General features: G+C 47.1%; 1 protein-coding gene across 1 annotated transcript; it reads left to right on the top strand.

Moving 5' to 3' along the window:
* Positions 1-3,124: 3,124 nt before the first annotated feature.
* On the top strand, positions 3,125-8,291 carry LOC142559583 (uncharacterized). The gene is made up of 2 exons (XM_075671164.1): positions 3,125-3,313; positions 7,653-8,291. Exons 1-2 carry the CDS (start codon positions 3,210-3,212, stop codon positions 7,981-7,983), a joined length of 435 nt encoding a protein of 144 aa, XP_075527279.1. The 5' UTR covers positions 3,125-3,209; the 3' UTR covers positions 7,984-8,291.
* The last annotated feature ends 3,020 nt before the right edge of the window (positions 8,292-11,311 follow it).

Here is an 11,311-nt window from a genome sequence, read left to right as displayed (position 1 = left end):
GGTTGGATCACTTCGTCTTGAAGCATTGTCACTTGTTGTTAGGTGGTTTCACGTTCTCTGGGAGTAACACAATAAGGATTTTGGTGAACTGCTCTAGCCGTGTCCTCTGTATTTATTCGGTGCTCTGTTAGAGGTGTCCGACCGACGCTGGACGCCGACGCAAAGCAGTCGTTGAACTTGTCCAACAGCGTCAGAATTCGTTCTTGTTCATGCTCCGACAACGCAGTGCTGACATCAAGTACAGGAGCTGGGCCTTGCCCAGACGCTTCTTCGAGTAGTGAACCGCAGCCGGGAGCATCTGCAACACCGTCAAAATAAGCCACAGCCGTGCCCTAATCACGGTGCCGTAGCTCTGTGCTAAAGTTGGTTAGCAACAGGTTCCTGCACCCCTCGGTGACGTTCACGATTTCTCGTGAGCCCAGGATACCGTGAATAAAAAAAACAACGCGGTTATTTGGTCAGCAACTCCTTCGCACGGAAACAGTACGTTACATGCTGCCGAAACAAGGGTACATGATCGAGCTGGGATGACGACGTCATCTTCTGTTAGATGAAAGGAGTTGCGTTGCGGTGATGAGCAATGGACTACCAGGGCTCTGGTAAAAGTCCCCATGTCGTCCGGGATGTTAATCACGGTGCCATATTCTTTAAGGAAATCAATCCCGCTAATCAAATCTTTACAGCACACAGGAAGAATGATGAAAGCGGCCGTGAAAGAAGAATCGCCCGATGTTTTTTAGAGCGCAGCTCTTTGGCGTCCGTTCCTGGGTTTCGCGTCGTCGTCGGCGTCGTCGTCGGCCTCGTAACCAGCTCCGCCCCCCTTTCATCCCCCCAGCGCTAGCAGCGACCGACTGATACCGCTGGATGCCGCTGACGCCGCTAGAGAGTCAAGATAACGTGACTGCATAGAACACCGTCGCCGCCATGCAGAAAGAGGAGGAAAGGGTCCCCCCCCCCCCCCCTGTTCTTGTGTGGCGGATAGCTGGGGTTGACTCACTATCGCCGTCAGCGGCATCAGTCAGTCGCTGCTATCTCTTCCCTCCTCCCTTTATCGTGTTGTCCGCTTGCTGCGCGCGCTTCTGCCCCCATCGTTTGCCGCTGGGTGTACACGCCGCCCCCCTCCGCTTCCGCTTACTGCTGGTTGCTCTCGACGGCGGCGATGAGCCTCCGCTTCGGCGGCGCGAACTGCAGGGTCTTCTCGGCGGCGGCGATGAGCTTCTGCTTCAGCCTCGCTTACTGCTGGTTGCTCTCGACGGCGGCGATGAGCCTCCGCTTCGGCGGCGCGAACGGCAGGGTCTTCTCGGCGGCGGCGCTTAGCCTCTGCTTCCCCCACGGCTGTGACAACCTCGCGAGGCACTTGTATAGTCTCGTCTCGTCTTTGAGAATCAAGCATTGGTGTACCAAGTCGAACATATATCAGTCTATTTCTCCGACCACAAAGCTTCCTTCATGACTGTCAAGAACTGTTAGTGGAGTCTTTGTTAAAGGAATACGTGTGAAAAATAAAAAAAAATTATGTGATAGCGCATACATGTGTTGCTCGATTTCTTTGCCTCAATCTATCCAAAAGGTGAAACAGCTTATTTGCTGCGCTCACATTTCGCATTAGGAAGTAACGTAATCGTCGGTAATTTTTATAGGAGTAGATCTTCCAGTAGGCATAAGTAATTGGCCGCCTGCCGTCCTTATATGAGGTCCCGTCCATGGAGTCTTTACTTTCTTCAGGCGGAGGACGAGTTCCTGACTGATTATCAAGAAGTCGGCACCAGTGTGGACTAAGGCTGTCACCTGCTGCCGATCCACGAAAATATCAATGTCGGCTCTCAAAATTTCTTCGGTGTCGGCGTTTATCGGCTCCACGGCGTTCTGCAGCGTGAGTGTTGGGGGCTTTTTACTGTCTTGCGGTGGGCCTTCTGCCTTACCCCCGAATTCTTCACCGACCGCAGGCTTGAGAGCAGCACGATACCACTGCTTAAGCGCTCCGTCACGTGGCTTTTTGCACATTTCGTCGGCTTTCATTGCAACCCGGAAAAAAGAACTGCGTAAGGCGCGTAGTAAAGGAAACAACTCGATCGGTGGCTTTTTGAGGTGCTCTACAAATCTACGTATCATACTAGGGGTCCTGAGCAAATAATTTAAAAAGTTGGGTAATGTAACCTTATTAACAAGTTATACGGAAAAAATTGTCTGAGTTGCTATAGGCTATTGCTAACAGTATGCGTTCGGTTCAATTCGCTTACGACGGGCCTGTCATATTTAAATTCCTGGCTAAACTTATGTGGAACACCCTGTATATGTCGTCTCACAAGCATTTATATAGGACACCGACCTGTTAATATAGAAGTGCATTAGAGTGAATAGAATCATTGATATACATTAATTTCGTAGGTTTAGCCACTGGGTGAATGCATGTTAATGGAAAATCCTCCATAGCGGCCATCTGCTATCGAAACACAAGAGGTGCAGATTACTTAAACGTTGAATGACACGCGTAGTAATTTTCGGTGCATACACGTGTCATAACCACTCTCCTCTCGACAAGTATTATGCATTACCTTCGTTATCGTGATATCACAGCGATGTCTCGCACTCGGCATCGGCCTTATTCGGAGTTTGTATTTTGGCATAGCTTGCGAGCGGTGTTGTACATAAACAAAGAAATTGCTAGAGAATGATGCGGTAACCTTTTGCGGCGGACAAGCATAAATACTGAATAAATAACACGTTGCAGAGCACGAAAGAAAGCAAAAGTTTAGGCATCGCGGTTAGTTATAGAGTATTTATTAACCGCTTTCAAAATGCTTCGTTCCACTTTAATTCGAGCATGTGCGTTGGATTTGCGTAATTATTATGTGACAAAAAGGTACAGCTTGTATACGAGGTCTCTTCAGCCACCACTGCATGCTACGCTCGAGCACAATATGAATTATGGGTATACAGGCCGTGACGGAAATATTGTGGGATGTGCGAACGCGAGCCAAACCGCGTTTTATCACCTTCTGATAAAGCAAGACACTTGTCTTGTTAGGCGCGCAAGCTAGAAAGGACGCGCATGCGCAGTACATGTCTCGACACCAGGCGCAAGTTTGTGCAGAGGGCGCAGGAATTTGCGTTGGAACGCCCTCTTAGATTGCGTCAAAATTGACCGCGCCTGCACTAACGTGCCCTAGGAAGTCACCCACTCCACGCTCCGCAAGGGACACTCGATTATGGCCGGCAAAGAAGCAGATCGACCCTACTTTACGATGTCGGGCGGCAGCTGCAACGTGGACCAGAGTGCAAGCAGTGCAGCCAGTGATCTAAACCAGGGCAGGTGAGCTTCCATTGAACATTTACTTCGAATCATGTCAAACCTAGAGAATCTGTTACTCGCCGACTGCCAAACACTTAGCTTATTTCACGGTAAACCTTTCTAGGCGAGCTCTCATGTGCTTTGCTCGCCGCGGATGCTGCTGCTGTCTTGGTGAATACGGCTCACAAAAGAGACGTTTGCAATGTTCTATTGGCTTGCACGTAGCCCCAGCACACTGGCCTTTATACTGGGTTTAGCGCCTACGAAATTACTCAGTCAACGAACGCGCCCTACCTAATATCCTATACGGATAAAGTGCAGGCTTTAGAGTGTCTTATTCTTTCAATAAAGCGAAGCTTTCTACGCCTCAGGGTTTCATGCGCTCACCCGGTCAATATATTGCAAAGTATGGTGGGCCAGTCCTGCAGGTAAGGCTATACTAAACCTAACCTAAGTGAAATTCTGGCGGTTTAAGCGTCAAAACCACGATGTGATTATCAGGCACGGAGTAGTGGGCGACTCCGGATCACCTTTGACCACAAGGGGCTGTTACCGTGAACCCCACGGAACACTGGTTTTAATCAGACCCCCACCGAAATGCGGCAGAAGCCCGGATTTGTTCACGCTACCTCTGGCTTAGCCGCGCAACACCAAATTTTGTAGGCCCTCAGGGTGAGCAATATTAAATTTATTTGATCGCGGAAAAGGCGCGCTTTAAAGTTTGCCGATCACGCTTGAAGTGCAATGTACGTGTCGTGTGGTTTGGGTGTCCGTGTCTTGCCGGCTGATTTTGTCCAGCAGGTGCACAAATGTTATGCTGCAAAGAGCTCTTCAGAAGATGTTTTATTGCCGCGTCGCGAAAGCTTAGCTTCATATATGCTTGGAAACGCTCCCTGGTGCTCTATTCATTTTTTCTTAAATAGAAAAATGCCCAGTCCTTATTTTACACCTCATACATGCGTATCCACGCGGGCGGACAAAATATTGGCGCCCATAAGAGCCTATTTGCTTACACTATTCTGGGGGCGAAATTACATAGAATTATTTCTGAATTGCAAAAATGGCTCCAAGTTCAGGTTATTTGATTACATAAAACGGCAAGATGGCCGTTCTAATATGTGATGACACATCACAAATTGCACTGCATTCGAGGTATGCAGCGTCAAACATGCTGTAAGAAGGCACTGCTGTTCAGTTTACCTTTCTGAGGAAGATTGTTGTTGGTCAGTGAAGCACACACGTAACTGGGACGAAAATGTATTTGATCGGCAATTTCGGAAATCATTATCGCGGATCTTGTGACAGTCTGAAAATTCGCTCGAAGTTGACACGTCTTGACAACTCACCGGATAGAATTCGTGTATTGCAATATGTGTCGGCAAACAAGTAAGAAGTTAAATAGAACATTTTCTTAATGAGTCATATGTACATTTTTATTTCTCGTTCAATGTTTGCCTATAGGAGTAACCGAGCTTAATGAATAAAGCTATGCTGTAAGAGATAAGTGATCCTTAAAAAAATATGCGATTTAAAAGAGACGGGCGGTACATGGCAGGCTTAGAAATCTTTAGAACAGCAGCTTGTGATTGTTGCACTTCTTATCGGTCTTCATCTGAGCATGCGGCAAAATTGTCCCGGATAATTTCTAGCATAGCTTGGTCTGCCAATGACTACGCAGGGGGCGAAAGATTTTCGCCTGTATATGAATACAAACCAAGTTTGTCTCTTTGAGCTTTGTAGGCAGAATGCCTGTGCAGTTTTAATGAGCAGCGAAGTCAAAGGTAAAGTTATAGGCTGTGGCTTGATCGATTGCTGCGGAATGCTTTTAGGGGCAGCATCCGCACATTTGCAGCCCCACGTTAGGTTTCTGGTTTATCTACGTCCATGAAAGCAACAAAGGCAAAATTTATGATTTGATGACGAATGTATGATGCCACTCGATGATATTTGCGTTAAAGGGGTACCAACACGACATTTTTCAGCGCGTGTTTGTTGCGCTGAATGAAAATGCTAAACGTCCACATCCTAGTACAAATGGTGACAAGGCTATTTCGTAGAGCTCTGACAAGACTGTTTTCAAATGTTTCAAGTTATGGGATCTTCAAAGCAAGAAAATGAATTGTCGAAAAGATCTTGTCAGTATCTCGTTAAAGGTCCAGACGTGTGCGGCGATGGTGTTCCAGACGCCTTGCTTCAAAACTTTTTCTTAAGTTTCATATGTACAGGTGTGTGCAAATTTCGGAAACGCAGATGTCTTCTACTGCTGGCTTTGGCGCTGCGCCGCTAAGCGCGAGGACTCGGGTTCGACAGCCGGTGGTGGCGGCCACACTTGGACGGAGGCGTAATAGAAAAACGCCCGTGTGCTATGTACAGGGTGAAGAGCTCCAGGCTGTCAAAATTAATCTGGAGTCCCCAACTACGGGCGTGGCCCATGAACATATCGTCGTTTTATCGCCAAAACACCACAGAATACACGCAGACGCGAGAAGAGGGAAACAGCTGACGTTTTATGCGCACGTCGTTTCTTGCTCATCAGGAGCAAAGTTTGTTTCCTAGCAAAAACATGACAGTATCTCGTGCGGCATGATCTAGTAGGATGTTTCTTGCAATTTTAGGCTGAGAAGAGATCACGCCGCCAGTACCTAGAAATTTCACTGTCAGTAGCAGCACAACTGTTCTGATGAAATCAATATTTTTGTGTTTTACTGAATTAGCGAAAAAAAATTACATATAACCTGTTTCCCGACGTGTGCCCTTGCCGGTACACCTGTTCCTTAAAAAGCGTACTGATCTTGAGCACGCTATATTTCCAGAAATTCTGGCCAGACTTTCAAAAAAAAAAAAAGAAACACCGTGTGTCTTTCTTTTCTGTGTAGGCTTCAGTGGCACCTCTTTTGCCGGAAAAGTGCGAGGCTGAGTTATTGATGGCAAAGGAAAGTTGAACTCTCTCAACGTATACTCTCAAATCACAGGTACAAAAAGATGACATAGCACTGTATCGAAACGCACGCGCTCTTTAACGTCAGTTTATGCCTTATGCGATGCTATCCGTCCCACTAACCACCTGAGGGTGTCGATCATCCCGCGAGGAGCCCCTGCATATGCATGGGGGCTTCCTCGAATATTATCGTTGGCTCGGTGTAGATTACGTTTCACCGTGTGTGTGTGTGTGTGTGCGTGCGTGCGTGTGTACTGTCACGCGGTCGTGACGTCAAAGAACACAGTAGCAATACTGTGAAACACAAAACTAACTTTTATTGGGCGAACCTGCGCTAACAAAAACAGGCTACACTCATAGCACAACGATAGCTGCGAACACGGTCGGCGATCGTCGAAAATCTGATCAGCGGGTCAAGGGCGTCGACTTTTATACTGCAGTCATCGAATGTTCCGGACTAATCGTTGGGACCCGCATGCCTTCCACAAAGTTCTACAACATTCGAGTCACGCGATCAAATCAGATAACACAAGGTTCGGCGACAACAGACAGCGGATAGAAGCATCGATAACTTTCCAGAAACTTCGGATACATGCAGACGCGTCCCGCGCTGTGCGATAACATTTGTTAGGCGGCCAAACGTGGTCGCCCATTAAATAAAAGTACACGTGTCGATATAATATATATATATATATATATATATATATATATATATATATATATATATATATATATATATAGTGTGTGTGTGTGTGTGTGTGTGTGTGTGTGTTCTGACTGCATGCGCGACACGAATGCTCGAGGGTGCGCGAGCACCAACGATTTTGGTGGACCCTTCCATGAGTCATGCACCTGCATAAACAGCTGAGGCGCTTCACCATGCCACCACATTTCGACGATCTATGCGTGTGTACGTCCCTAATTTATTATTGTGGGCGCAGGTTCACATCATAGAGACGTTTTCGTGGCTGGCCTATGTGCACACCGGCCTCTTTCATCACCGTCTATCCAACACAATAAGGTAAATTGGGAGGCTTTGCAATTTCTGGTATCGTGCAGCACGCACGTCTCATCGGCTTACATGTATATCACTGGGTCTCTACCGCCTCATTGCATTGTCCCGGATAATTTAGCTATCGTGAATTATCGTGAAATCGTGAAACACGGCTCGATGGCTCCAATATAGAACGCGGTTTTGAAACTTTCACGATTCTTAAGTTTCGGTGAAGAAGGCGATTGTTCCTTGGCGCCACATCCACCATCGGAAAGCGTAGGGGACTGTCAAATAAAAGTGTCCGTTGCAAAGGTGGTAGCAGTCGAGAGGAGTACGTTTTTCCTGGAACCAACTCTACGATTTCAAATTTGGGCTCCTTACAGAAAAGTTTCACTAATGAAGTGCCCTCCCGATCTGTTCTCTCGCAGTGCTCCCGAAGAAACCAGAGAAGCAGCGTGGCATCAGCGAGAGTACCTGGCTGCCATCGGAATCCAAGAGTGCCACCTGTGCGGGTTCGCTTTCACCGACATGGCGGCCTTCAGAAACCACGCCGATGACCACTCGCTGGGGAAAAAGCACTGCTGCCCCCAGTGTGGTAAACTGTTTATGAGGCCTCACCTGCTCGCGAGTCATTTAGGTACGCACGGCGAACCGTCCTTTGAGTGCGGCGTGTGCGGCAAAAAATTTTATACCAAAGATGGCCAGAGGAGGCACATGCGTTCATGCCGCGTAGGGGCACAGGACCGAGGAGCCGTCTGAGGGTCTCCTTAACAAGGCAGCACCCGCCAAGAAAGTGGTCGAGCAAGTCGTCAAGCACTGTCGCCTCTGACGGCGGCATCGGCATCGGTGCGGCCGGAAGTTCGCCCGGGAGGAGTGACACCTCTGGATGTCACCCTGCCGCCAAGACGTGTCGTGTGCCTTGGTCGAAGAACTTGCCGTCTGGGCCTCGACTGTTTTAGCTGTGCGCTAACTTTTTGACAAACCAAACTGGGCTAATCTTATTCCTTCTGACTACGGCTGAAGGATGGCTGCGAATAAAGTTCTTACAGTGGTTATCTCGAGGAATACTGTGCGCCATCTATGTGGTTTTCTTCGAAGAGCGCATCCGTTCTTCGCAATCCTCCAGTCATGGGTAAAATAAATTTATACGCCTCCTGGATTGAAGACAATAGTGAGATATCTTTTTTTGGAAATAAGAGTAATAGGATAGTTATATCATCACCATCAGCCTGGTTACGCCCACTGCAGGGCAAAGGCTTCTCCCATACTTCTCCAACAACCCCGGTTATGTACCAGTTGTGGCCATATCGTCCCTGCAAACTTCTTAATCTCATCCGCCCACCTACCTTTCTGCCGCCCCCTGCTACGCTTCCCTTCCCTTGGAATCCAGTCCGTGACCCTTAATGACCATCGGTTATCTTCCCTCCTCATTATATGTCCTGCCCATGGCCATTTATTTTTCTCTAAGACGTCATTACCTCGCGTTTACCTCGCGTTTGTTCCCTCACCCAATCCGCTCTTTTCTTATCCCTTAACGTTACACCAGTCATTCTTTCCATAGCTCGTTGCGTCTTCCTCGATTTAAGTAGAACCCTTTTCGTAAGCCTCCAGGTTTCGGCCCCGTAGGTGAGTACTGGTAAGACACAGCTATTATACACTTTTTCTCTTGAGGGATAATGGCAACCTGCTGTTCATGATCTGAGAATGCCTGCCAAGCGCACTCCAGCCCATCCTTATTCTTCTGATTATTTCCGTCTGATGATCCGGATCCGCCGTCACTACCTGCCCTAAGTAGACGTATTCCCTTACCACTTCCAGTATCTCGCTACCTATTGTAAATTGCTGTTCTATTCCGGGACCGTTACACATTACTTTGGTTACTAAACTAAAGGGTAGTTAGATGTTTAACAGGAAAAGAACCTCGGCTTCTGACAGGATGTGACAGAGTGGACCGGACGAGCGGTAGTCATTATAGTAGAGTTCTTTATAGTGAAGTGGAGAAAAGGGCCGCCCTAATATTCTCGAGCCTTGCTGGTGACATTAGCAACAGTTGTGGCGCCCTGCATTGTAAAAAAAGAACTGTTAAAAATGGTACACACTTGTTCGATGGCGGAAGCTTAAGAATCTGCCCGGAAACACGTGATGCTCAAAGCGGAAGAACAGCTACACTAGTTGGCTTATCTCATGCATGTAACTAATGATCACAGAAGACATTGGTGTGTCTAATTATTTACTTTATTGATGATGCTTCATTGGCATCCCCTTCATAACGATGTGGAGACAGTCCCCTAGTGTGCTTGGTTTGATCAGGTGTACTGTACATACTTTCATTCCAGTCTTATTGTATGAATCTCGATAATCATTTCTTTTCTCAAAGCTTCTCCATCTGCCTTGTATCGCCACGTAGACATGCAACGAATCAGGTCGCATCAATTTCTTTCCAGCTTACACCAATACTCTTAACGTCTCTTGGTTATCGCCATTGCTGGGGGGTTGATGCTTCCAGCCATATTAAATTGAAGCGTTTTTGGAAGGTTTGCTACCTCGGGGTCTAACTGGATAAATTCCTTCGAATGCCATTAGGAGGTGCCGAGCGGTCTCTGAAATTATGCTGTAGTATTCACATGCCTCATTTTGTTGCGAGTATTTGCTCCGGTATGGTTTTGTTCCTAGGCAACCAGCTCAAGCTCCAAATATAGCAAGGCACTGCCCTTTGTGTTATCCAACAGGTTTTTATTCCAAATTTAATTCCTCCCGTTTCTGCAAATGTCCCTCGTCTTTTATTTTTTTCATTCTTTACAGCCAATTCAGTGTCTCTATTTCTCTCTTCAGCCGCCGTGGTTGCTTAGTGGCTGTGGTGTTGACCTGCTAGGCGTCAGGTGGCGGGATCGAATCCCGGCCAATGCTGCCGTATCTTGATGGAGGCGAAATGCGACAACGCCCGTGTACTTAGATGTAGGTGCACGCAAAGGAAACCCAGGCGGTCTCAGTTTCCACAGTCGCTCATTACGGCGTGCCTCATGATCGAATAGCGGTTCTGGCACATAAAACTCCATTATTTTTTATTGTTTCTCTCTTTCTTTCTCAAGACTCCCACTTGTCTATTTAGACTTTAAATTACCCGTTACTTGGTTGCCAACTTTCTCAACGTCTTTCTCCCTTCTGTCCCGTCGCATTCTTCAGTAGAGGTAGTTGCGCATATTTTCAAAGTGCACTCCGCGCATGCGCAGTGGCGAGCGCCATCTTGAGGCCTTGTGATTGGTTCGCCTATTGGGAAAGGGAACAGGCAGACTGCAGCCTTGGATCACGAATCCGGGCGAGGTTGGCAAAGAAAACCGCTTTGCGTTAAAAAAAATTATGTAGGTAAGACACTCAAAGAAAATCAGAAAAGGAACTCGGTGGCCCAATTTACCGCTTCCTCCGGTTCAAACGCAGGCTCACAGAATCCATCCATCAATACAACCATACTATACCTGTAGAGGCACGTCTGAGTATTTCTCAAAGAAAGAAATACTGGGTGAGAGTGGAGAATATTTTCAGCAAACAGAGTTTGAGCTCCAATACGCCAATATATGAAACGCCAATATATGAAAGAATCTAACCCTACAGCTAGAATAGAACTCGCAGAACTTTCGAAGTTAATCAACAAGCGTAAGAAAGCAGACATAAGGAAGTATAATATGGATAGAATTGAACATGCTCTCAGGAACGGAGGAAGCCTAAAAACAGTGAAGAAGAAACTAGGAATTGGCAAGAATCAGATGTATGCGTTAAGAGACAAAGCCGGCAATATCATTACTAATATGGATGAGATAGTTCAAGTGGCTGAGGAGTTCTATAGAGATTTATACAGTACCAGTGGCATCCACGACGACAATGGAAGAGAAAATAGCCTAGAGGAATTCGAAATCCCACAGGTAACGCCAGAAGAAGTAAAGAAAGCCTTAGGAAATATGCAAAGGGGGAAAGCAGCTGGGGAGGATCAGGTAACAGCAGATTTGTTGAATGATGGTGGACAGATTGTTCTAGAGAAACTGGCCACCCTGTATACGCAATGCCTCATGACCTCGAGCGTACCGGAATCTTG

The sequence above is a fragment of the Dermacentor variabilis genome, chromosome 10 (genome assembly GCF_050947875.1).
Source record: "Dermacentor variabilis isolate Ectoservices chromosome 10, ASM5094787v1, whole genome shotgun sequence".
NCBI lineage: Eukaryota > Metazoa > Arthropoda > Arachnida > Ixodida > Ixodidae > Dermacentor > Dermacentor variabilis.
This window is presented reverse-complemented; position numbering and strand designations above follow the sequence as displayed.

Bases quoted from the DNA above. Each gene is read 5' to 3' on its own strand.
- LOC142559583 (XM_075671164.1), top strand. From the start codon at position 3,210: ATGGCCGGCAAAGAAGCAGATCGACCCTACTTTACGATGTCGGGCGGC. The intron at 3,314-7,652 runs GTGAGCTTCCAT...GTTCTCTCGCAG, and splicing joins AGTGATCTAAACCAGGGCAG to TGCTCCCGAAGAAACCAGAG.